The sequence below is a fragment of the Scyliorhinus canicula genome, chromosome 19 (assembly GCF_902713615.1).
Source record: "Scyliorhinus canicula chromosome 19, sScyCan1.1, whole genome shotgun sequence".
Lineage (NCBI taxonomy): Eukaryota > Metazoa > Chordata > Chondrichthyes > Carcharhiniformes > Scyliorhinidae > Scyliorhinus > Scyliorhinus canicula.
The window spans coordinates 41,198,638-41,225,695 of record NC_052164.1 but is presented as its reverse complement, the minus strand read 5'-3'; the positions used below and the strand labels follow the sequence as shown (position 1 = coordinate 41,225,695).

General features: G+C 46.1%; 1 protein-coding gene across 9 annotated transcripts in view; it reads left to right on the top strand.

Moving 5' to 3' along the window:
• The window catches only part of LOC119954123 (supervillin-like), a 169,458-nt gene that overhangs the window by 92,924 nt on the left and 49,476 nt on the right, over positions 1 to 27,058 (top strand). For 8 of the 9 annotated variants that reach the window (XM_038779041.1, XM_038779043.1, XM_038779040.1 and 5 more), the window contains 9 exons: positions 3,896 to 4,043; positions 9,066 to 9,161; positions 10,884 to 11,009; positions 13,185 to 13,362; positions 13,909 to 14,081; positions 16,216 to 16,371; positions 20,020 to 20,156; positions 20,921 to 21,068; positions 23,806 to 23,951. In XM_038779041.1, the coding sequence (XP_038634969.1) occupies positions 3,896 to 4,043; positions 9,066 to 9,161; positions 10,884 to 11,009; positions 13,185 to 13,362; positions 13,909 to 14,081; positions 16,216 to 16,371; positions 20,020 to 20,156; positions 20,921 to 21,068; positions 23,806 to 23,951 (1,308 nt within the window). The remainder of the gene's footprint in view (positions 1 to 3,895; positions 4,044 to 9,065; positions 9,162 to 10,883; positions 11,010 to 13,184; positions 13,363 to 13,908; positions 14,082 to 16,215; positions 16,372 to 20,019; positions 20,157 to 20,920; positions 21,069 to 23,805; positions 23,952 to 27,058) is intronic. The other variant, XM_038779037.1, reaches the window with a different exon arrangement.

Below are 27,058 nucleotides of genomic sequence, written 5' to 3'. Positions count from 1 at the left end.
TGTCACCGAGTTGGGTTGGTGTGTCTCAATTCCAGGACTGCTAACCCCATTCCTGGGCTGTATGATTTTCAGGATTTCCTTTCTAGGATCTGGCCTGGTTCATGTCAAAAGCCCCACATGGCTGACTCCATTGGGAGATGGGCATGTCCTAATCCTCCGCAATTTTCACAGATTTAAGGCCAGGTTTGTATTGAATTGTGGTTCATGGCCCCTTCGAGAAGTCATGAACTCTAGTGTGCATGAGAGAATCTTTTAAAAGGTAAGTTCAAAATGTCCTCCTCATGATCCCTTGGTGCCAAGGTAAGGCCTGTCCTGCACCACCAAGGCCATGCCCTCTATGCCGAGCCATAGTCCGTCATGCCTCTGATGCCAAAATATGTCCCTCCCACCTACCCCCATGCCCATCATGATCTCTATACCAACCCTTAGCCCCTCATGCCTCCTAAGCCAAGCAATGCCCCCACCCATGCCTCCTCATACTCTCTATGACAATCTGTGTCCCTCTACAGAGACACGAGTTAACCCTGGATGCAATGTAACAAAAATAAAACATAGTCCAGTGCCGGGAATGAGTCCACTGTCTAACGGCATTCTGGATTTTTTCAGGCTTGAGCGGGGAACGCCCTTCGAAGGCTGCACTCAGTCGTATTTCCTGCACTGAGGAGCTCTGCTCTGGGCGGGGCCTTCCCCACATGCCCAATCCCCAGCGTGGTAAAAATGCCACCTAGGCACCTTGGCACTGTCAGCCTGGCATCTTGACAGTGCCCCTGGCAGCCTGAGGTTTTCAATAGCAGATCGGTTGAAATGAGCAGAAGTGGAGATAATCGAAGTTCGGAGATGGTGGAGAAGAAGGGGTTGTAAGTTCAGCATCACCCTTGTTTGTTGTCATCCAAAGTCTTAGAATGGGGCTACAATCTTCACATCTCCAATATTATTATGAGACACAATGGAAAGAGTGGAGGCGTGACACCTCTGTTATTGTGACCTACAGAGGTGCGAATATTGAGGCGGTCAGCATAGCAATGAGACGTTGTCAGTCTGGCTCAGAACAGCCTGTTTTTGTGTTGTATATTCTAGCATTTCTATATAACACCACTACTGCCAGTCCTACTGAGGGCACTTTCAGTTATCAAAAAATAGGTGGAAAAGAAAGCAACAGTTTTTAAAAATACCTTCCAATATCTATTAAATTGGACTTGGAAAACCCAAATAAAATTTTTATTTGTAAAATCATTGGTCAACAATAGTGTGGAATGTCCTTCCACGCCATCACTTAAGCTAGCTACCACTGAAGTTGTATGGATTTTAAATGCAATAAAATTCTTCTCACCTGTGAAAGAAATGGTTGGGTCAAGAGGCACACAGGAAGAAGTCATTCCGACCCTTGACCTTGCTCTGTCTTTCAATTGGAACGTGACCTGCAGGTGTCTCATTTCCATTAACTCCCTTTACCAGCATTTATACCATATCCCTCGATACTTTTACCGAACAAAAATCTATCAGTCCCAGTTTTAAAATGGTCAATCAAAACCACCCTGCTATTTATATATAAAGAGTGGCCCTGACATCTTCTAAAGTCAAGGAAACATCAGCGAAGTTTATACAAACTGTCCTCACAATTTAACCCTTATTGCCCTGTTATCATTCAGATGAAGCTGAGCTGTCCCTTCTCCATGGACAGTCCTTCCACGTGTCCTTCCAGAAATGTGATGCCTAAAGCGAGATTTAGGTCAATCAAACAATGTTTCCTCTGGGGAGCAGCTGTTGTATTGTTCTAATAGCTGCCTGGGCACTCAACCACTGGTTCAGGCTCTCTGATCTCTGTGGTCAATTTCACAATGTTTATTAATACAGGTTAATTGGTTTCGAGGATCTGTGGTTTTTCAAATTTCAAAGGGCAGAGCCTAATGACCTCAACCTGTGTTAAAAATATTTTGTAATAAGCCTGCCCAATACTCATGATAGCTGAGGAATGATCACTGGGCACTTCCCACACACTCTGCTGCCATGTAAACCCTCAGAAGGGGCAAAACAATATCAGAGAAGAACCAAGAACCCAATAAGGAGCAAAATAAGGGACTCTGGAAAATTTTCCAGTTGATTGAAACCAATTCAGGAGATCATGGATATTTGTGACGTTTGCCTAATTCATTTGGGGCAGCACGGTAGCACAAGTGGATAGCACTATGGCTTCACAGCACCAGGGTCCCAGGTTCGATTCCCTGCTGAGTCACTGTCTGTGTGGAGTCTGCACGTTCTCTCCATGTCTGCGTGGGATTCCTCCGGGTGCTCTGATTTCCTCCCACAGTCCAAAGACATGCAGGTTAGGTGGATTGGCCATGATAAATTGCCCTTAGTGACCAAAGAAAAGGTCAGGAGGGGTTCTTGGGTTACGGGGATAGGGTGGAAGTGAGGGCTTAAGTGGGTCGGTACAGACTGGATGGGCCGAATGGCCTCCTTCTGCACTGTGTGTTCTATGTAAACACTTACAGAGACATTACTGCTTCAAAGTGTTGGGTTTAAACACAGATAACTTGGTTGGATGACTGAAGCTGCTTATCTCACTCCACATAAAGGAGAATTATTATTAAAAACTTTTACTGAGGTTAGAGAGTTTGCAGCACGAGATGATTTAAGCTTCAGTTCCTCTGACATCACTACTAACTTTCCCAGTTGATGTCACTGTTGGTGATGAAGATCTGTGTTGGTGTTGGAAACAGTTAAAATTTCCCCTAGATTAGTAGGGTTTTTGACCTTTGAATTACACATTATTTTTCATTCACTCGAGTGCACAATGGACAAGATGTTACGGACACCGTGCACACCTGTATGTTTTACAGCATTAGTTTAATTTGTGTCAAGACGACCAGGGAAACATTTTGATCCCTACAGAGTGTTCACCTTAACTGCCTTTATTGTTGCATAGTAGGAAAATGTTACAGGTTATATAAAAGATCCTATAGTCACTTGGTAATACAGTACTTGAGCATAGCTAAGAAAAAGAGAGGTGTTGTCAAAGCTTTTCGTCTTACACTCATCCGAGGGTGGCACAGTGGTTATCATTGCTGCATACGGCGCTGAGGACCCGGGTTCGATCCCGGCCCCGGGTCATTGTCTGTGTGGAGTTTGCACATTCTTCACGTGTCTGCGTGGGTTTCACCCCCACAACCCAAAGATGTGCAGGATAAGTGGATTGGTCACACTAAATTGCCCCTTAATTGGAAAAAAATAATTGCGTACTCTAAATTTACATTTAAAAATAACCTTGCACTCATGAGGACAGAGTTGCAAGGAAATCAAAGCTGAAAGAAAACAACAATTTAAACTACATGGTACGAGGGTGCTGATTTGTTGGCAAGTGGATTCAGATTTATAGAGGCACTGTATAGAGGCTGGTTTAGCTCACAAGGCTAAATCGCTGGCTTTTAAAGCAGACCAAGCAGGTCAGCAGCACGGTTCGATTCCCGTACCAGCCTCTCTGGACAGGCGCCGGAATGTGGCGACTAGGGGCTTTTCACAGTAACCATTGAAGCCTACTCGTGACAATAAGTCATTTTCATTTCATTTCATTTCATGGAGAATACACCAGGAGATAGTGAACTGCTGGTCTTCTGGTTAAAGTCAAGCCAGGCAGGTTGATTCTAATTGGTCAAAGCATTGCCCATTCCCCATGGTAACGTTTATTTCCATCTCTCCTCATTATCTAACCTACATAAGTTTTCCTTGTGTGCGCTGATTGCCAAATCTCTGCTGCACAGCCACCAATGTACCTAATGGGTCGTGCAGTTACTTCCCACACAGGTGAGTTACTCCCACACCAGTGGCGTTAGACAACACAATGTTTTCTCTATATTTTAAAAAAGAAATAGTGCTGAGATACTTTTCACTCTGCCAGAGAACAGCAACTAATACCGGGGGGCAGATATCACTGGAGGAACGGAAACAGCTGATCAGCATCAGTGAGGAGCAGTGGAAAATGAAAGGCAAAGGTGCATTCAACGACTCCACACAGTTCACCGTGGCAGCACGAATGGCAAAGAAAGGTCAGTGTCAACATTCTCAATCGTAGAACGTTTAATGAGCGGAAAACGGATACTTGACATCTCAAAAGAGTTTTCTTAGGAACACAACAGAAAATTCGAAGTAGAAACAGAAAATGTTAGAAATACTCAGCAGGTCAGGCAGTGCTTGTGGTTTGAGAAACAAGAATTAATGTTTCAAGTCAATCACCTTTTATCAGAACTAAAATCTACAAGGATTGGTTCCATTTTCCAGCTGCGCAAACGTATTTTCCAGGATTTGTTTCCATATCTCTCTTTCATTTAGGTTTTAACCACCACCTTTTCTACCCTAGCTGGGCAACCTATCTCTGAGCCCTTGATAATATCTCCCCTGAGGTGACCACCTCAAGGTTCCCAAAGGTCAGGAGGTAGGTCAGAGTACTAGAATCACAGCAGCACAGCTCATGGATAAACGTGACCAATCCGAAGGAACCCCCAAATGACCGATTCACCAGGGTCTGAAAATTGGTTTGCACAGCTCAGCACTGACTGTGTTCCAGACAGTCTACTCTTGCAATGAAGAGGTATTTGAATATGCAAAAGACTAATGCCAATTTGATGCGCAGCCTCTGGATGCCTCTATTCCTGGCTTTACTAATATGGTGGCTGGAATGCTCCCAGTGCAGAATGCTGCCATGCACATTGCCCACCAAATTGGACACTTTGGTATCTGTTTGACACTTTTGAAATGTCAACCAATGTCGAGAACCCACCTGCACGTTCCGTCTCTACTTTTGGGTTGCAAACAATTGGCCTTTGAATTGTACTGAAAGCTGGGTGTCAAATGGGTCAGATTAAGCTGACATGAAACATCAATTGATAGAAATGCAGCCCCCTCTGGCAATAGTTGCAGGTGCAGTATGGAAAATCTCAGGAGTGATAGTACCAGCTATCATCATGATTGTTTTAGGTGCAGTGAGACTGCATAACTGAAATATTTGCTAATTCATACCATCATTGCTGAAAAATTGGTTGACAGGATTTTAAGTCCCCTATTATCTTTCCTCATCTTGATGTGAAAGGTTTGACAGCCTGATGTGTACAAACAGGGGATGACGCCAGCATGATCACTGGTTTCTGCAGAGTTGACTGGTCTAAATTCGAGAATAAAATCAAAGTATCAGCAACTGTCACTCCTCTAGCACTTGTAACGTAGTCAAAAAAAACCCCAAGGTATTGAAAAGGAGCATAATCAGACAAAGCATAGCCTCACGGGTGGGATCTTTCAGCCCTGGGATGGTCCAGTTGAGCCGAGAGTGAATAGATGCTTGGCTGAGCCGCTGAATCCCCTGTGGCAAGTGGGTCCTGCTGCGATGGCCCAGAAAATCACGGCTCAAGTCCTGTGTGGATCTATTAGGACAGATGTGTCCGTGTGTCCCTGTGTGTTCGTGTCTGTGTGTGTCTGGATGTGCGTGTGTCTGTGTCTCTATGTGTCCCTGTGTGTGCCTGTGCCTGTGACTGTATCCTTGTGTGTGTGTGTGTGTGTGTGTGTGCGTATCTGTGTCCCTGTGTCTATCTATGTGTCCCTGTGTGTGTATCTGTGTCCCTGTGTCTGTATCTATGTGTCCCTGTGTGTGTATCTGTGTCCCTGTGCCTGTATCTATGTGTCCCTGTGTGTGTATCTGTGTCCCTGTGTGTGCGTATTTTGTGTGTCTGTGTGTGTATTTGTTGAGGAAAATGTTGGGCTCTTTCATGATATCTTCTATTGACCACTGACTCGAGGACTCAAGTGTTCAGAGCATGTTGGAAGCTGGTATGAATTATCAGATCAAAGTTAGTATCTGTGGGAACCATAGTTCAATAGGAATCATTGATTCTTACAGAATAGATGACGGTTATTCTGTCCAATTATGCTATACCAGTTCTTTGAAAGACCTATCCAATTGGGCTCACTCCCCTGTTCTTTCTCCATTGCCTTGCATTGGATTTCCCACCATTCCCAAATGTAGAAGGGGGAGCAATTTGGGGGCATAATAAATTTCAAGGTAGATATTTGCTTCAGAGTGTGGTTTGAATCAGACACTTTTTTCCTTTAGTGCCAGACCTCACCAGGTGTAAATACAAGAAAAACAGCCTGCGATGTATGGAATAATTTTGAGTTTTATGCTGAACTAAACTACGGTGTGGAGGGTAGGGGGGCCCCTGGTGAGCACAAGGTATGAGATTTCTAACCACAAGCGAAATGTGCATCAATTAATCCAAGTCTAACCTGAAAAATCTCAACCAGTCCTTGTTTGGTTGGCCTGTTCAGGAATGGAGTGGAATGGAATTCTCTGATCTTTGGGAAATCGGAACCTGGAACAGGTCCAGGTCTTCACTGGTAGCGCTGCCTGACAGAAAGTGCAGAGTTAAATCTGGAAAGTTCTGGCACACGGGAAGAGAAAGAGAAGAATCCTGCTTCGGACATCATGGGCGGGATTCTCTCAGCCCGGGCCGGAGAATCCCTGTGACCGGCGTGAATCGCGCCACGTCGCCAGCATGCAATTCTCCGCAGAATCGGCGCCACTGGCGCCGGCATGGATGGCGTGGCGCCGGTCGGGGGTCGCTCGATGCAGCCCCCCCACCGATTCTCGGCCCGGAATAGAGAGCATCCGCCGTAAAAAACCCGACTCCCGTCGGCACCATCCACACCTGCTCTCAGCTGGTGGGAACTCAGCGTGGAAGGGTCAGGGGGCGGTCTGTGGGGGGGGGGGGTCCGACCGGGGGGGGGGGGGGGGGGGGAGCTCTGATGTGGCCTGGCCCACGATCGATGACCACCGATCGGCGGGCTGGCCTCTCTGGCTCCCTATAGCCCTGCACTATGTTGCCTCGGGACCGGCGCGTTGAAGGGAGCCACTGCGCATGCGCGTGTTGGCGCCGGTGCCAATGCGCATGTGCGCGTTGGCACCGGTGCCACTGCGCATGCTCGGATCCCATGGTGCCCAGTTCATGACAGGATCAGCAGCTGGAGCGGCGTGAACCACTCCAGTGCCGTGATGGCCCCCTGTTGGGGCCAGAATTGCTGATCCCGAGGCCGTGTTGACGCTGTCGAGAAAGGCGATGGCGCTTCCAACGACGTCAACATTTAGCTTCAGGATCACAGAATCCCGCCCCATGCCTTAGGCTTCGTAGTCTTGAGTATCTTAAAGGAAGTATTTATTAACAACTCATAACTTTATACATAAACACAATAGAGGGTACAGCTGACTCCATCCCAGTGGGGCAATTTTGAGGCCTTCTCATGAGAATCAAGCAGCGTGATTCTTGCCAGAGTGATTGCGTTCCCTGATTTTCCCCAACCCGCACCGACGACGTCAGGAGATGCACAGGCACAAAGGGCTTGAAACTAATTTAAATAGATCTGCATAATTAGCCCCCCCCCCCCCCCCCCCCCCCCACCCCCAACCCGGCCAAATGATCCCCCCTCACTAAATATTCATATGTCAGAGAGGTTTACACAGGTTTGTCCAGAAGTGAGGCAGTCAAGGGATCTCTCCGGGCACTGCCTCCTGGTACATGTTGACACTGCCAGTTTGGCACAGTGCAAACCTGTGCCAGGGCAGTGTTGTGGCGGGCCCTAGTGGGAGCCCCATCGTGGGGGGAGGTGCATGGATGGGTGGTGCCGGAATGCCAGCTATACTTCTGTGGTGGGGTGGGTGTTCAATGCCAGTGGTGGGTGGCAGAGGGAATTGGGGATGGAGGGGGGGAGGGGGGGGGGGGGGGGGGTTGGAGGACCGGAATGCTGATGAGGATTGTCATGGGGGGTATGTAGGCCAACATCCCTGTGATGGGGTCTAGGGGCTGCTAGTCAGTCGCACTGATTGGGGTGCCATCTTTAAAGATGGCGTCCCGATCTCTTTGGAGTCGATTACTGACTCTATGAGGCCCCTCCCTGTCAGAATTATCACGTAAACCATGCCACTCATTTATTTTTCATCATGATTTGGTCTGTGTAAATGGAGCGTTGCATGCCAGTTATCAGTCTGAGCCTAACACTTTGCCAAATTCTGGTAAGGTTCAGCCCTTGGCATTTACATATCTCTGTCCATCTCTAGACTGACCCTGGCTCTTGGTTATGTGCCTCCTTCCATCAGTGTGTGTGTGGTACTGCAATCAGTCCCACATGTAACCCCTTTATATATCAACCCCGTCTCCTCCCCGAGTCTTTATCCCATGGATATAGAGTTACTTTAGTTTGCTTCAAGTCTTACATCATGGCACGGTAGCATAGTGGTTAGCATAAATGCTTCACAGCTCCAGGGTCCCAGGTTCGATTCCCGGCTGGGTCACTGTCTGTGCAGAGTCTGCACGCCCTCCCCGTGTGCGCGTGGGTTTCCTCCGGGTGCTCCGGTTTCCTCCCACAGTCCAAAGATGTGCGGGTTAGGTGGATTGGCCATGCTAAATTGCCCGTAGTGTCCTAAAAAGTAAGGTTAAGGGGGGGTTGTTGGGTTACGGGTATAGGGTGGATACATGGGTTTGAGTAGGGTGATCATGGCTCGGCGCAACATCAAGGGCCGAAGGGCCTGTTCTGTGCTGTACTGTTCTATTATAAGTCCAGTGAGTTTACTTTATTGTTAAAACCTTAACACTATTCTAACATTATTGCTATTACAGTATTAACGTTAACAACATTCTCGACTGCAACAAAGAGGAAGGCCCTTTGGGGACAACTAAAGAGCGAGCAAGGGTAGAGACAGTGGCCAATTTCTTCATGCTCTCCCCAGCTCAGGAGAGCTCTGCCTAGCTCAGGAGAGCTCTGCCTATATTTATACAGTCCAGCTTACCATTGTTGTTAAGATCAGTAAACTCAGCACAGACTATAAGTTGAATTTTGATCCTTCTGGCTTGGGCAGCACAGTCACAACCATGCTAATAGTGAAGGGGGATAGCGAACATCATCATTTTTGTAATCTGGGGTTGAAGCGCTGGCTTTTGAATCATTAAGTAGGCACATAACAATATCATTATTAATGTTACATTTAAGATTTTATAATTATTCTGAAACACCATTTTATTGAATTGCAGGGCTAGTACCCACAACTGTAGCAACTGACGATGATATAATTATTCCATTCAAGAAAGGTGCTATAGCAATGAGCACACCAACCAAACCTCTGGCAGGTGAGTGGAGCTTTTCAAAGTTTTAATAAAAGTTACAGCGGGCCAGCACGTCGCTCGATGGTTCACGCCGCTCCAGCTGCCAATCCCATAGAACACAGTGCAGAAGGAGACCATTCGGCCCATCGGGTCTGCACCGACCCACTTAAGCCGGCGTGAACTGTGCGCCATGGGATCCGTGCATGTGCAGTGGCGCCAACGCGCACATGCACAGTGGCCTCCTTCAACGGCCGGCCTCGACGCAACATGGCGCAGGGCTACAAGAGCCAGTGCGTAGGACAGGAGGCCCTCAGCCAGAGAGGCCGGCCCGCCGATCGGTGGGCCCTGATCGCGGGCCAGGCCACATCAGAGGTCACCCCCTGGGGTCGGACCCCCCCCCCCCCACAGGCCGCTACCCGACCCTTCAAGGCCAGGGGGCAGTGCCAGGGTACTATTGGGGCATGCCCCCTTCCCCAGTGGCTGTATCTAGCTGTATGCCCCTGGTGGATTCCTTTCACCCAGTTCCCATTTTTCAAAACCTGTTATAAACCTCACTGACATGACATCTCCCCAGTGATGGGGGAGATCCCACTGTGGGAGGATGATACAGTATGTTTTTCTTGGAAACAAAGGGCGGAATCCTCCGATTATTTGTCCGAGTGTCAGATTGAGCATGAAGCTCTCCAGCTGCACAGCCGAGTTTTCTCTCCAGATTCTCTATGAAAAATGAAATGAAAATCGCTTATTGTCACGAGTAGGCTTCAATGAAGTTACTGTGAAAAGCCCCTAGTCGCCACATTCCAGTGCCTGTCCGGGGAGGCTGGTACGGGAATCGAACCGTGCTGCTGGCCTGCTTTAAAAGCCAGCGATCTCTAACGCTCTGTGCATAGAGAATCTAGGGCAAGATTTTTGCTGCTTTAATTCTTAATTTTTATCTTTGGTGGGATGTGTTTGTTGCACATCCCTACTTGCCCTTGAACTGAGTGACTTACTCCGTAAGTTCAGAGGGCTGTTCAGAGTCAACCAATTGCCATGGGTCTGGGGTCACATGTAGGCCAGACCAGGTAAGGATGGCAGGTCTCTTCCTCGAAAAGGCCTTAGAGAAGCAGTTGGGTTTTTTAATGAGAATTCATGGGGCTGGATTCGACATCGGTGGGCTCCTCCGCTTCGCTGGCTGCGCACTGATGCTCACGGATTTTCCGACGGTGTGAGGGTGCCCACATTGGAAAACCTCATTGGAAAACCCATAAAACAGGTGCGGCTAGAATCCCACCTATAATGTTTCACGGTCACCATTACTGAGACCAGCATTCAATTCCAGATGTTATTCATTGATTTTAAAATCCACCAGCTGCCATAGTGGGATTGAACCCATGTCCCCAAAGCATCAGCTTTCGCTCCTATGACCAGTTACATTACCAATGCACCACCACCATTCACCCACCATACCCCTGACAAAACATTTTTGATCAGAACAAAGCTATAGTTTAGTTAATAAGGTTGGGGTGGGTAGTTATATACTAATGAAAAATGAAGGTGTAAAACTACTTAATAACTTTTATATACAAACTAATAATACAGCTTTCCAATTGCCGACAACATCTTTGTGAAAGTCTGGAGCACAGTTCTCCCCTTAGGCAATAATCAGCTGTTTGAGCTCCACAGTAATACACTTCAATTGCTTTGCTGGAATTGTCTGAAAATGTTATTGTGCCCTAAGTTGTCACACAATTCTTCTTTCTAAAGATCTCTTGGCTGTTCCAAACCCTCAGTTCCTTGTTTCAGAGATTACAAGTTGCCCTGATATGCCCCTGGAGAGTGATGCTACGCTGGATAACCTAGAGAGCTTCCTCAACAAGTTGCATTCTAAAAGTAAGCTCCGACCCACGATCATTTTGTTTGAGTTGTTGTCCTGTCTGTCGCCCCTCAGGGAAGGTCAATATCCAATGAAGGATTAGCCATTAATGGACTGCACTGTACTGGGGACCTGAACTACCTTCCGCACCCTGGTGTAGTATTACACAGCACTGTAATTGCTACTCAGTGACAGTCTTGGCAAAAGTCTTAAGCAATTGTGCCTAGAAACATTACGTTGGAGTCAAATTGGCTTGGTTTGGAGTGCTGGGTATGGCTATCCATGGTTGGGTTCGAATATGAACTCTTTATTAAACTGGAATTGTGCTGTAGCATTTTCAAACAGAATCATAATCAGTGAACACATTAAATATAATACATTCAGTTTCATCCGAAGACCCAATTCTATTCGCGGTTGACCCGTTTGGCAATGGAATGGCGGCTACTACTTTCCAAGAAATAATTTGCTGTTTTTGAGATATTTCGAGGTGGAGCAGAAATTGATTGGTCGGCTCCCACCCCTGCTGTCTCCGCTCATCCAATCAAGTCATTGTTTCTTGTGAGGGAAATTGATTACAAAAATAGGCAGGCTATGCTTCAATGGCACAGGGCATTGGTGAGACCACAACTGAAATATTTTGCACAATACTGTTCTCCTTATTGAAGGAAAGATGTAAATGCACTACAAACAGTTCTGACACTAATTTCAGGAATGGGGGGGTTGTCTTATGAGGATAGGTTGGACACAGGTCTCAACATAGGTCAGATACCCGGCTGGGACTGTCCTGTGCTCTGTGGCCTAGTCGTTCACAGCTGAAGAACCAGACAAACTCAAAAATGAAACTTAAGGCGGATTCTCCAACCTTTCCCGACATCGGGATCTTCTGGTCCCGCTGGAATCGAGCCCCCGCGGTGGGTTCCCTGTGGGCAGGGCGCGTGAGTCATGCAGATGCTCGTAGACTTTGACAGGACCAGAATATCTTGCCAGTGGCCAATGGCTTGCCTCATCTGCGGCTGGAGGGGCAGGAGATCCAAGCCTTCAATTTTTCTCTCACAAACGGCCTGCGATAATGCAGCACTGAGTGTGTGTTGCACTGCGGTGATGCCGCCTCTCAAATAAGACGTTAAACCAAAGTCTGGTCTACCTTTTCAAGTGGACAGAATAGATCCAGTGGTACCAATTCAAGAAGAGCAGGGGACTTATTCTGATAAATAATAGAAATATTCTGCAGATTTTGGTTAACCTGAGATTTCTCAGCCAAATATTATCCGTTATTCAGCATCATCATGTCATGTGAGAGTACCTTTAAGAAATGGGTGTTTATAAATGGGTGTGTATATAAATATCTGTAGTGAGAGTACCTTTAAGAAATGGGTGTTTACCAATGCAGTGATGTCAGAGAGTGAGTGGAGCTGAGCTGTCTGTCAGCTTTTTACTTTTGTTTTAGGCTGTTTGCTGCAGGGTGGGTTTTAGTTTCATTTTCAGCGTTGGACCTGAAGCCAGACAGAGCAGGTGTACTGTTGATCTCTCTACCATGAAAAGACTGTCTCTTGATCATTTGGTGAATTTAGAATTATAAATGTTCTCAGTAGTGAATGTAAGCCTAATGTGCTTCTGGTAAAAGGGGGTTTAGATCTTATGGATGTTAAAGGGAAAGCTTTAAGTATTACTTAGTGTTGTATTCTTTGGGGGTTGTATTTGAATTAATGGTTGCTAAGATGTTCACTGTATGTTTTAAAAAGATTAACTTGAGTTCATAGAATAAACATTGTTTTGCTTTAAAAACTACTTTTCCATTTCTGCTCTACCATACCTGTAGAGTGGGCCATGTGCTCCGCACAATCTATTAGAAGTTGTGGGTCAGGTGAACTTCATGATACACTTTGGGGTTCTTTAAACCCTGGCCCATAACAATCAGCACAGATTATTTAATAGTTATCACATTTCTGGTTCTGGGGGCTTGCTGCGCATGAATTAACTGCCCTGTGTCCTTAATTTAAAACACTGACTGAGCTTCAGAAGTAGTCCATTGGCTACCAGGTGCTTTGGGACTTCCTGAGGTAGCAAAAGGTGCTATATAAATGCAAGATTTTTCTTTTGAGGATTTGTAATTGAATAGGGAATAAAATCTAATCATCTAGATCTCTAGGTGTTGGTGCGATTGATGTAACTTTGTGCAATCTTTATCCCAGCCACGAACAACGTGGAGACAACGATCACGGTGACAGAACAGGCGGTGAAAGAAGTGTTGAGGCCAGATGACGATGATACCTTCAATAAATTCTACAAGCATACACCCACCATTCTGACGTCCGATGTGGTGAAAATCGAGGAGAGTTTTGATGCTATTTTTGAATCCAACACCCCAAAGTAAGAGTTAAACAGTGTCACTCAAGGGGATTTGCTTTGAATCATAGAGGAGAGGTGGCATTTCTTTTGTTTCAATTAAATTCATAAAGATCTCCAGAGAGACGAGTGTGATCAAATTGGAGGAGGACAGATGTACAGAAGGAAACAAACTGGAACGAAACAGTAACAGTAAGACCTCTCCTTAGATTAAACAATGGTGTGGAACAAGAAGAATAGAGGTTCAGGGCGGCAAAAGGGGTATTTTTGCAAATCTTTTATTTACTTTGCACTTTCAGTAGGCAAGCGAGGATAGGATTCGGTTCAGTAGTGAAGGTGGAAGTGTTTTATTTTTTGAGTTGGTTTGAAGTTGTCTCACCAAATTATTGGTTCGATGGTGGTCTGAAAGTACAAAGTCACCAAAAAAAGGTAATTTCCTCCTCCTGTCAGATCAAAGTACAAGTAATATCGCTAATGAAACCGTTCCTGAGCAGCCACCTAACGTGGGGAAAAACTCCTGGTGGCTCCTCACTTGGAGCTACGTTGACTTTCACTTTTGACTTCTTGCAGACTGACCTCCGAGGTGGCGGAACACAAACGAGCTGTGAGACCTCTGCGGAAGACGCAGTGTTCTCGCAACCCGCTGAGAGCATTGGCTGCGCGGGAAGACATCCGTCAGGAGTACACAGAGCAGCGTTTGAATGTGGCTACAGTGGAGGTCAGGAGGATCCGGGCGGAGAGAAGTAAGTCAGAGAGAGTTTCCTCCTTTAATTCCCCCTCAGTGTGTTGGAATTTATCTTCCCAGAATCCTCTAAATAGAGATCCAACACAGTAGAGACCATGTGGCCCATCATGTCTGTCACATCTCTTTTGCACCCTTCCAAGGCCTAAACAAATTGACATTTTATTCTGTTTTATTACAAACCCTTGAAGAGATGGGACCTGCAGGTCAACCTCTTGGTGGTTGAGAGTATTTTCTCAATTCATGTTTTTTTTTCAAATACATTAGCTGATTTTCCAAGCCTCCCCTATTGAAAAGTTCTTTGAATAGTGCTCATTCAATAGTATGAACTTGGGAAAATAATTTTGATTTGATTTTTGGGAAAATGTTTCTTCTTCTATGCTGAAAAACTGATTGCCTCTCCTCCCAACTAGGTCTGAAAGGTAGTCCATCCACATCCAGCCAAAAGGAGCTTTCAAGTCTGTTGGCAACCTGGCCCAGTCATTAAACCATGCTCCAACTGGATTGCAATGGGATCACTCAGGATGTTCCCCATCAGTCTTGTCCTCTGGCTGTCTAATGTGCAGGAGGCGACCACGCCTAGACCTCCAATTCATAGTGTAATCAAAGTACAACAAACTTACACACATTTACAGTACAAGCAGCATGGTGAAACAGCGGTTAGCACTGCTGCCTCACAGCACCAAAGACCCGGGTTCAATTCCGGCCTTGGGTGACTGTGTGGAGTTTGCACATTCTCCCCGTGTCTGTGCGGGTTCCTTGGTGCTCCGGTTTCCTCCCACAGTCCAAAATATGCAGATTTGTTGGATTTATCATGGTAAAATTGCCCCTTAGTGTTCAAAACATTATGTAGAGATAGGGCATAGGCCTGGGCGGGGTGCTCTTTCAGAGGGTCGCTGTATACTCAATGGGCTGAATGGCCTCCTTCTGCACTATAGGGATTCTATAAATTTGTGAATATTTCTAATAATCCTCCTTCCAATGAATGAGTACCGTGCATAGTATCTGTTGATGACCCACCCCCCACCCATCTGCAGGATGTAATTCTTTGTTCTCCCTCTCTCCAAACAGGCAGATAAAAATAACTATCTTCATATATTTCAATACTTTAATGTGTGATTCAAACTATCATAATCTGATATCATCTTAATCTTATGTTTTGTGTCATTTCCTACAAGACTCTTAATTTGTCTGGCGATTTATATATAACATATTCCAGCCTCGGTTATCTCCAATACAACATATTCCAAGCAATGAATTGCATTCTATATAGTATGAGAGAATCTTTGCATTATCCTTCATTAGCTTATGGGTAGGCACTCCAACTTGTGTGTAAAGTCGCCACAGTCCCAGATGACCACTTTAAGGGGTGAGAGCTGACTGGTGGTGATTTAACCTGGGGATCACCACACTTCAGGTGAGGGGCAATGCTGAAAAGGCAGAGCCTTCATGAATAACCTCAGCCGGTACGGGAAATTAACCTGTGCTGTTGGCTTCACTCTGCGTCACAAACCAGCTGTCCAGCCAACTGAGCTATCCCAATTTGTGTAGAGTTGCCTCTAACACTCTGTAGCTGGTTCATAATCCTATTTTAAAAAAAATAAAGTTTGCATTTATATAGCACCCTTCATGACCACTGGAGATCTCAGAGCACTTTATTGCTAATTATAACCTTTGAGGTGTAGTCGCTGCTGAAATGTAGGAAACAGAGCAGCCAACTTGAACACAGCAAACTCTGACATTCAGCAATGTGATAATGACCAGATCATTTTTTTTTCTGATGTTGTCTGGCAGAGAAATATTGACCAGCACACCGGGAATAATTTCCGCGCCCTTCTCCAAAATAGTGCCAGAGGTCTTTTAGATTCACCCCAGATAGGATAGGACCTCAGTTTAGCATTCCATCTGAAAGAAAGCATCCCCAATAGTGGAGCACCCCCCTCAGTACTGCACTGGAATGTCAGTCTTGATTTTTGTTCTCAAGTCTTGGAGTGGAAAGAACCTTGTGACTCAAGAGATAAGAGTGCCCTGTGTAGTATAACCTTGTTTGATTGTTTCCAGTGTATACAGTGGAGCATTTCTATTCTGCCTTGGATTTAAACACCCATCTCGGGAATATTTTTACATGTTTACAGTGGCAAAACACTCCAACTACGCAGACGTGGCCTTGGCGGGGCTAGCAAGCAAGGAGAACTTCAAAAATGTGAACCTCCGGAATGTGAAGAATACTGAGCAGATGTCCAGTAACAGCACACTTCCCTTCAACAAAGTGATGCTCCTTCAAGTGAAAGGTAACCACTGCCCAGTGGTGTAATTCCCTGAAAATTAGGAAGAAAATTTAAGGCTTTGGGTAAACGAGGGTCAGGATTTTACGGCCCCAACATGGTGTTTCGATGTAATGGGCCATTTAAATTGCTGTTTAATTCAGCGGGACGGTAATATCTCACCAGACATGGGGAGTCGTGCAATCCTGGCCAAGCAGTTCAGACGTTCAGTTAACAAAAACACTATGGCATTTGTGATCTCGTCTCAACCATTATAAACATGGTGTTTGACTTCAATTGGCTTTGTCCCGTCCTGTTTGTTATTTTCTGAATAAACTCACCTGCAGTTTCACAGACGTAGAGCCAGCTCCCTAGATTAAATGTCACTTGGAAGCCCAAATACTGAAACTCTGATTTTGACTCAGTGCAAGATTTGAGTACAGCGATCTATAATGTGTCAACGTGAGACCTGCATCATTGTAGCTCCCTAGCCTTGTTTAAATGATTGAAATTCCGCTCCCTCCCAAATGCAGAGGAAATTGCTACCTGGCAAGAGCATGGTTTTGGTTGGCAGGAAGCCGAGGGAATAATCCTCAGAATAATGGGGAGGTGGGGGTATAGTGGTATTGTCTCTGGACTAGTAATCCAGATACCAGGGTAATGCTTTTGGGACTTGGGTTTGAATCCCACCAAGGCAGATGGCAAATTTGAATTCAGCTATAATCTGGAATCGAAAAGGTCTAATGTTGGCCATGAAACTATTGCCATAAAAACCCCATCTGGTACACTAAGGCAAAGAAATCTACTGTCGTTACCCGGGATGGTCTGGTCCAGCCTACATGTGACTCCAGACCCCACAGCAATCTGGTTGACACTTAAGTGTCCTGTGGAATGACCGTAACAAGCCACTCAGTTCAAGGGCAATTAGGGATGGGCAATAAAGGCGGACCCAGCCAGCGCTGCTCACATCGCATGATGGAATAAAACAAAAACATTCCACAAAACAGAATATTTTGAGAATTAAATTTGCAAGAGAAGCACATTCTCTCCCATGTGTTGTTACCTCAGCAAATTGTGACACCGGTTCTGCCCACAACTCCTGGTGCTAAACACCAAGTGCATGTCATGGTAACCCTTCTAAACATTCAGATAGACTGCCTTTTAGATCTCTAGCCCCTACCACTCCATCCCTATTCTTTCTATATAACAGGGATGTATCACAGATGTGTCTGAAATTTGTCCTCATTGATGGGGTTATTTGGACTTTGGCTGAAAGTGGAGAATGGGTGGATTGGATTGGATTTGTTTATTGTCACGTCTACCGAGGTACAGTGAAAAGTATTTTTCTGTGAGCAGCTCAACAGATCATTAACTACATAGGAAGAAAAGGGAATAAAAGAAAATACATAATAGGGCAACACAAGGTACACAATGTAACTACATAAGCACCAGCATCGGATGAAGCAGTGTTAATGAGGTCAGTCCATAAGAGGGTCATTTAGGAGTCTGGTAACAGCGGGGAAGAAGCTGTTTTTGAGTCTGTTCATGAGTGTTCTCAGACTTTTGTATCTCCAACCCGATGGAAAAAGTTGGAAGAGTGAGTAAGCTGGATGGGAGGGGTCTTTGATTATGCTGCCCGCTTTCCCCAGACAGCGGGAGGTGTAGATCAAGTCAATGGATGGGAGGCAGGTTTGTGTGATCGACTGGGCTGTGTTCATAACTCTCTGAAGTTTCTTACGGTCCTGGGCCGAGCAGTTGCCATACCAGGCTGTGATGCAGCCAGATAGGATGCTTTCTATGGTGCATCTGTAAACGTTGGTAAGGGTTAATGTGGACATGCCGAATTTCCTTAGTTTCCTGAGGAAGTATACTCGCTGTTGTGCTTTCTTGGTGGTAGCGTCGACGTGGGTGGACCAAGACAGATTTTTGGAGAGGTGCACTCCTAGGAATTTGAAACTGCTAACCATCTCCACCTCGGCCCCGTTGATGCTGACAGGGGTGTGTACAGTATTTTGCTTCCTGAAATCAATGACCAGCTCTTTAGTTTTGCTGGCATTGAGGGAGAGATTATTGTCGCTGCACCACTCCACTAGGTTCTCTATCTCCCTCCTGTATTCTGACTCGTCGTTATTCGAGATCCGGCCCACTATAGTCGTATCGTCAGCAAATTTGTAGATGGAGTTGTAACCAAATTTTGCCATGCAGTCGTGTGTGTACAGGGAGTAGAGTAGGGAGCTAAATATGCAGCCTTGTTGGGCCCCGTTATTGAGGACTATTGTGGTGGAGATATTGTTGTTCATTCTTACTGATTGTGTTCTGTTGGCCAGAAAATCGAGGATCCAGTTGCAGAGTGGGGAGCCAAGTCCTAGGTTTTGGAGCTTTGGTATGAGCTTGGCTGGGATTATGGTGTTCAAGGCGGAGCTGTAGTCAATAAATAGGAATCTGATGTAGGAGTCCTTGCTGTCGAGATGCTCTAGGGATGAGTGTAGGGCCAGGGAAATGGTGTCTGCTGTGAACCGGTTGCGAATTGCAGTGGATCAAGGCGTTCTGGGAGTATGAAGGTGATGCGCTTCATGATCAACCTCTCGAAGCACTTCATTACGACCGAAGTCAGGGCCACCGGACGGTTGTCATTGAGGTACGTTGCCTGGTTCTTCTTTGGCACCAGTATGATGGTGGTTTTTTTAAGCAGATGGGGACCTCAGAGTGGAGTAGGGAGAGGTTAAAGATGTCCGCGAACACCTCTGCCAACTGGTCCGTGCAGGCTCTGAGTTCACGACCGGGGTCCCGTCCGGGCCCGTCGCCTTCCGAGGGTTCACTTTCAGGAAGGCCGATCTGACTTCGGAAGCTGTGATGGTGGGTATGGGTGAGTTATGGGCTGCTGGGGCACTCGACAGTGGATTGTTGGTTACCTGCTCGAACCGAGCATAGAATACATTGAGTTCATCGGGGGGGGGGGGGGTGCGCTGCTGCCGAAGATACTGCTCAGCTTCGCTTTGTAGCCCGTTACGTTGTTTAGTCCTTGCCACAACCGCCAAGAGTCTGTCTGTGACTCTCGCTTGGTTTGATATTGTGTCTTGGCATCTCGGATGGCTTTGCAGAGGTCGTACCTGGATTTCTTGTACAGGTCAGGGTCGTCTGACTTGAATGCCTCAGATCTGTCCTTCAGTAGGGAGTCAATCTCGTGATTGAGCCATGGTTTCCGGTTGGGGAACATATGTACTGCTTTCTTTGGCACGCAGTCGTCCACACATTTGCTGATGAAGTCTGTGACGGTGGTGACATACTCATTTAAGTTGGTTGCTGAGTTTTTAAAATATGTACCAGTCCACTGTCTCTAAGCAGTCACGTAAGGGGTGATATTGAATTGACATCTCGCTTATAAAGTAAATCTGACTGATCCTCCCTCGCCCCTCACCAGGGCTGCCAATGTCACTTAGCTGACACACGAGCAGAAGTGACCTACAATCCAGCAGGTTTCAAATTCACCCAGCTTTTCCACAACTGTAAAACTGTGCAATCTATCTCTGGGGCTCTTCTGTAACCTTGCTATCTGCCGCTATGTGGAATCTGTCCGGTTGATTTAAGGCACAGTTAAGTGTTGACAAGTAATGACATGTTTCTAAGTGTGTGGGATCAGAAGCAGAACCCGGGATAACTCTGCTCCTTTCTCAGGTCGTAGGCACGTCCAGGTACGATTGGTGGAGCCAAGAGGCAGCTCACTGAACAGTGGGGACTGTTTCCTGTTGATCACTGCACAGCACTGCTTTCTTTGGATTGGAGAATTTGCAAACGTAATTGAACGCTCCAAGGTACAACCATTAAACCTGATCACATAAGTTAGAGAAATTCATTGATGAAGGCTTTTTCTTGTTACTCAGCAGGCTTCCCCCTCCCCCTTTCCTCCTCCCCACCCTGCCTCTTCCCCAATGCCGAGCCTCTAGCTCAGGCACTGAGTCCCTTTGAATGAGGGACCCCTCCTGGGAGCCTGGAATCAAAGCTGACAGGGTTTGCTTCTCAGGCTTTCCACATGGTGAGATCTTCACCCACAACAGGGGAATGCCAGCAATGTCCAGATGAGCGCCTCAATTGGTGGTGGCGTGGGAAGGTTGTCCGCTGGCTTTCCCAATATGGACTTAATCGAGGCACTGGTGGGTAGCTGGTGAGACCCCTGCTCACCAGCCGCTCTCTTGACTAAATGCACCCGACACTGGGGAGGACATTAAATTTTGCCAAGTAACTGTGACATTGATCGGGGAGAGCACACTAGCCTTCACCACATTTACATCCTCCACCTCAGTCCTGTCCCTAAACCCGTTCTGTCATCCTTCAGTTCTTTGCACAATAGCAAAAACTCAGGCAATCTTCCAGGGTGATGCCTCAGATATTCATTTATTCTATTTCTCATTACTGAGGTATCTCTGAGTCCTTGGATCGCCTAGTGACAGGTATCACCTGGCGTGAAACTTCGATTGACCAAAGCAATAGATCTGTCTCCAATTCATTTGTGTGATCTAATATTAACCAATCAGTTCCCAATCAGTAACCATCAACTGCATCTCTTTACTATCTTTAGGCATCGGAGCTGGCTAGTTTCATCCAGGCAAAGCGTGAACTGGGCTGCCGAGCAGCAAACGTTACCATTATTGAAGAGGGCATAAACAGTCAAAGCAAAAGGGCCAAGGAATTCTGGGATCTTCTGGGTGGCCAGGTTGAATATCAAGGTGAGATCACTGGATCTGCAGATCACTCAGTCGCAGTGACTTTACCCACGTGAATAATGGCAGGGACACCAGTGAAGAGATGGATCATCAAATGATAGTTTTTCTTGTGTGAATAAATTTAAGAACTCCTGAGTTGATTAATCTCACTGTAGTTTGGGACAGATTGAGGTAAAGTGCGCAGAGAAATTGGACAAGAAGTGTTCAGGGTGGCATGGTGGCACAGTGGTTAGCACTGCTCCCTCACAGTGCCAGGGTCACGGGTTCAATTACAGTGTTGGGGGACTGCCTGTGTGTAAAGTTGCATGTTCTCCCCATGTCTGCGTGGGTTTCCTCCGCATGCTACGGTTTCCTTCCCCAGTCCAAAGATATGCAGGTTAGGTGTATTGGCCATGATAAATGTGTGCGGTTATGGGAGTGGGCCTTGGGAATGGTGCTCTTTCGGAGAGTCGGTGCAGACTCGATAGGCCGAATGCCCTTCTTCTGCATTGTAGAAATTCTATGTTATTACGGCCATAAAGATATCCAGCTGATGCTGTTCCAGGTGCTGTGCTTGGCTGGTATAATTCTCCAAGAACCAATATCAGGAAAATGTACTCCTTTGCGTTACCACTATGCCTTTCTCCTGGTCTCACCTATTGTGGGATAACAGAATTACAAATATAAATTTAAATATTTGAACCACCTGAAAACTTCAGTCATAAAGCTTGCAGTTGACTAAAGAATAGGTAGCTGGAGTGTGTCACATTATTGTTAGTGAACAGTATTGACACCATCACAGTTGCTAATGACACCACCAGCAATACTGTCATGATCCCCACTGACACAATCACTACAGACATAATAAACATCACTTCCATTGACACAATCGCCATTCATTTCATCATCACCACCATCACCTGCTTTGGTCTCCCCTCCACGTGCCCTTGGAGTTGGCTCATTGTTTTACAGTGCTGTAGATGTTCAGGGTAGACACTCAACTTTTCAATGTAAGAAATGTTCTCGCTGTCTCTGGCATAACCCCCACCAGGACCAGGGAGAAACCATTGTCAATCTCCCCATGGGATTCATGGTGTACGAGCTTCCCAGAGAGGGGGCAGAGGCCATCCAGCTGGAGCTCATTAGACCTACCTAGAGGGCGGCACGGTAGCACAGTGGTTAGTATTGTTGCTTCACAGCTCCAGGGACCCGGATTCAATTCCCAGCCTGGGTTACTGTCTGTGGAGTCTACAGGTCCTACCCGTGCTTGTTAGATGAATTGGACATTCTGAATTCTCCCTCAGTGTACCCAAACAGGCGCCGGAGTGTGGTGACTAGGGGATTTTCACAGTAATTTAATTGCAGTGTTAATGTAAGCCTACTTGTGATACTAATAAAGATTACTATAGATTATTATAAAGCCATCCAAGCAGAGCCCGGAGCTGTGGTTGTACCAGCAGTGATTGGCTTTCCGTAATGCAGAGTCTTGTACATGGTTCAATAAATCCATGTTCTACTACCGCTGGCTTCCTCAGCTGCTAAAGTCTCCAGAAATATTTGTTGGAATGAAATACATGGAAGTCTTTCAACACCTGTCTTTGTGTCAAAGGTTTTCACGTTTTACGAATTTTAACATGTTTTTTATGTCTCATTGAAATGAAAATAATTCTCCTTTATGCACAGCCAGAATCATATTTACACTACTCAATCTGCTATCTGTTTGCAATATGGAGATAGTTATGTGGTCGGAGATTATGGCAGCTAAATTTCAAGAATAGGGGCAGCACGGTGGCCTAGTGGTTAGCACAGCTGCCTCACGGCGCTGAGGTCCCAGGTTCGATCCCGGCTCTGGTTCACTGTCCATGTGGAGTTTGCACATTCCCCCCGTGTCTGCGTGGGTTTCGCCCCCACAACCCAAAAATGTGCAGAGTAGGTGGATTGGTCACACTAAATTGCCCCTTAATTGGAGAAAATAATTGGGTAATCTAAATTTATAAAAAAAAATTAAAAAATTTCAAGAATAGGATTAACGTCTCATTGACCACCCATGGACTATTTAACTCCAGCAGATTGTTGAAGTTGAAACTTTTATTCAAGAGCTTGTTAAGGACTAGGTTTTCTTTCCTTTTAGTTTCCTTCCAATTTATGTTGTTCCCACTTCCTTACCCTGCTTCACATTTTCACAATTACACTCAATTAATTGTACAATCTCACACACTCTCTCACTGACACACTCTCCCACCCATTCTCTCACTCTTTGGGGTAGATCTTGGTCGGAATCTTCAGGCTGGTCACACTGACAGGATCTTCTGGTCCCGCAGACAGCGGCAGAGGGTGCAAACAATGGCAAACTCTATTGACAGTGTTAGACCCAGAAGATCCCATTACCGGCCAATGGCAGGCTGCCTCTGCCGTCGCGAAACATCTGTGGGGGAGACCATGAAAAATCCCTTGACTGTGATAGTGGAATAACAGCTGAAGCAAGTTGGCAGTCATTTTACCTCACTCCGGGATAATATTTCTATTAGCTTCAATCACAAAGGCAAAAATTGCTGTATCCGCACCTTCCTATTACTTTTCCCTCACCCTCTCTCACATAAACATAAACTCTTGACCAATGAGAGAACAAGCATCCTGCAGTGCATCTGCAAAGAGATGCTCTGAGTTCCATGAGAGAGTAAGTCCTAATAGCCTAGAACAGCCTAATGATCACAGCCTTTGCATAGTGAATATTACTGATTTTTCACTGTTGGCTCGGCAGCTGCTGGAGATCCTGAGGAAGATGAGCTGTATGAAGTTGCAATCACAGAAACAAACTACATATATCATCTGATTGAGGATAAACTTGTGCCAGACAATGAATCGTGGGGGAAGATCCCTCGCTGTTACATGCTAAATTCGAAGGAGGTAGGAACATTCAATGTGTTTGTAGTTTGAACCATGAGGCTTCTGGCTGACTCTGAATGTGTGGCAGTGCATCAACATTACTTAACTCATCTGTTTTTCAGGGCCAATCATTTGGTTACGATTTTTCCACAGCATTTCAGAAACCCAGTAATACATGTAATCTGTGTGAAACTTTCAAAAAATACAGTAAATTTCGACAATAATATAGGTGGGTTTCATTTTTGGAATGTTGGTTGGAGGTTTAATCACATAATATTTAATCAGTAAGGCAATCAAGGATTATGGGGATAAGGTGGGACAGTGGAGCTGGGGATTATATCAGACCAACCATGATCTCATTGAATGGCAGAGCGGACTCGATGGGCTGAGTGGCCTCCTTCTGCTCCTATACTAACCACTTGATATCAGATGGTGCAACGTCAATAAATGTTAACACGAGTCGCTCTTTATCTCCTTAGCTCTGGTTGGGACTCAGGATGTGTATGCAGGTGACATCTCTTTTTTAAAATGTATTTTATTACAAACGTGTATCAAAGCAGGTTACGGCAAATAAACACCCTGGGAAACATACTTCCCAACAATCAACTATACAACCTGTGCAGATTTTTTTCCCTATTTCACCCCCCCTCCACTCCCCCCACCCCCTGCGATGAACAGCCAATGTACCACGCTTCAGGACATCCTTTCCTGCAATGTATGAGGTAGACAACGCAGAATCGCTGAGCAGAAACTTGCAGCCAAATTCCGCACACATGAGTACAGCCTCAACCAGGATCTTGGATTCATGTTGCATTACATTCACCCCCCACCATCTGGCCTGGGCTTGCGAAATCTTACCAACTGTCCTGGCTTGAGATAATTCACACCTCTTTAACCTGGGATTACCCCTCTCTTTGGATCTGTAAAGACTTAATTACCTGCAAAATTCTTGCATTCAAAGTATCGTCTTGCATCTTTGACTTTGTCTATATATATGTTTCTGGAACCTACCTCTTCATTCACCTGAGGAAGGAGCAGTGCTCCGAAAGCTAGTGATTTGAAACAAACCTGTTGGACTTTCACCTGGTGTTGTAAGACTTCTTACTTTAAAAAATGTTAAAAAGGAAAGAGGAAAGGCAGATTTTTGAACAGACAGTGAGCCAGCTGGGAATCAAACTTGGCGCTGTGAAGCCACAGTGCTAACCACTGTGCCACCATGCTAATATGGAGGCCTTGTCTCTGCCCCTGAGCCAGAAGCACTGGGTTTGATTCTCACCCAGGAAGTGCAATTGGATGCACTTAGTAAGCATCATAGATAGGAGTTATCGAGATGTGGTCACACCCAAGGTGCAGGCAGAGAGATGGGTGACCACCAGAAGGGGCAAGCAGTCAGTGCAGGAATCCCCTGTGGTTGTCCCCCTCTCGAACAGGTATACCGCTTTGGATACTATCGGGGGGATAGCCTATCGGGGAAAACAGCAGCAGTCAGAGCAGTGGCACCACGGCTGGCTCTCATGTTCAGCAGGGAGGGTCAAAGCACAGAAGAGCAATAGTCATAGGGGACTCTATAGTCAGGGGCACAGGTAGGCGCTTCTGTGGATGTGAAAGAGACTCCAGGATGGTATGTTGTCTCCCTGGTGCCAGGGTCCAGGATATCTCAGAACGGGTAGCGGGCATCCTGAAGGGGGAGGGCAAACAGGCAGAGGTCGTGGTACATATTGGTACTAAGGACATAGGCAGGAAAGGGGATGAGGTCCTGCAGCAGGAGTTTAGGGAGCTAGGCAGAAAGTTAAAAGACAGGACCTCAAGGGTTGTAATCTGAGGATTACTCCCTGTGCCACGTGCCAGTGAGGCTAGAAATAGGAAGATAGAGCAGTGAAACACGTGGCTAAACAGCTGGTATAGGAGGGAGGGTTTCAGTTATCTGGACTACTGGGAGCTCTTCCGGGGCAGGTGTGACCTGTATAAGAAGGACGGGTTGCACCTAAACTGGAGAGGCATAAATATCCTGGCCGCAGGGTTTGCTAGTGTCACAGGGGAGGGTTTAAACTAGTATGGGTACCGGAGCAATATGTTAGAAGGTGAAAAGATTGAGGGAGATTGAGGGAATAGAGCCAGCATGGCTCAGGAAGAGCAGACAGGGAGATGTTGCTGAAAACAGCAGGACTGGTGGTTTGAAGTGCATATGTTTTAATGCAAGAAGTATAACAGGTAAGGCAGATGAACTTAGAGCTTGGATTAGTACTTGGAACTATGATGTTGTTGCCATTACAGAGACCTGGTTGAGGGAAGGACAGGATTGGCAGCTAAACGTTCCAGGATTTAGATGTTTCAGCCGGGATAGAGAGGGATGTAAAAGGGGTGGAGAGGTTGCGCTACTGGTTAGTGGGAATATCACAGCTGTACTACGGGAGAACACCTCAGAGGGCAGCGAGGCTATATGGGTAGAGATCAGGGACAAGAAGGATGCAGTCACTTTTTTTTTCTTTTTCTTTAAATTTAGAGTACCCAATTTGTTTTTTCCAATTAAGGGACAATTTGGCTTGGCCAATCCACCTAACCTGCACATCTTTGGGTTGCGGGGATGAACCCACACAAACACTGGGAGAATGTGCAAACTCCACACAGACAGTGACCCAGGGCCGGGATTCGAACCTGGGACCTCGGTGCCGTGAGGCAACAGGGCTAACCCACTGTGCCACCGTGCTGCCCAAGAAGGGTGCAGTCACAATGTTGGGGGTTTACTACGGCCCACCCAACATCCATAGAGGATAGAGGAGCAGATAGGTAGACAGATTTTGGAAAGGAGTAAAAGCAGCAGGGTTGTTTTGGTGGGAGTCTTTAACTTCCCCAATATTGACTGGGACTCACTTCGTGCTGGGGGCTTGGATGGGGCAGTTTGTGAGGAGCATCCAGGAGGGCTTCATAAAACAGTATGTAGATAGTCCAACTAGGGAAGGGGCTGTATTGGACCTGGTATTGGGGAATGAACCCAGCCACGTGGTAGAAGTTTCAGTATACTTCGGGAACAGTGACCACAATTTAGTAAGTTATAAAGTGCTGGTGGACAAGGAGAAGAGTGGTCCTAGGGTGAATGTGCTAAATTGGGGGAAGGCTAATTATAACAG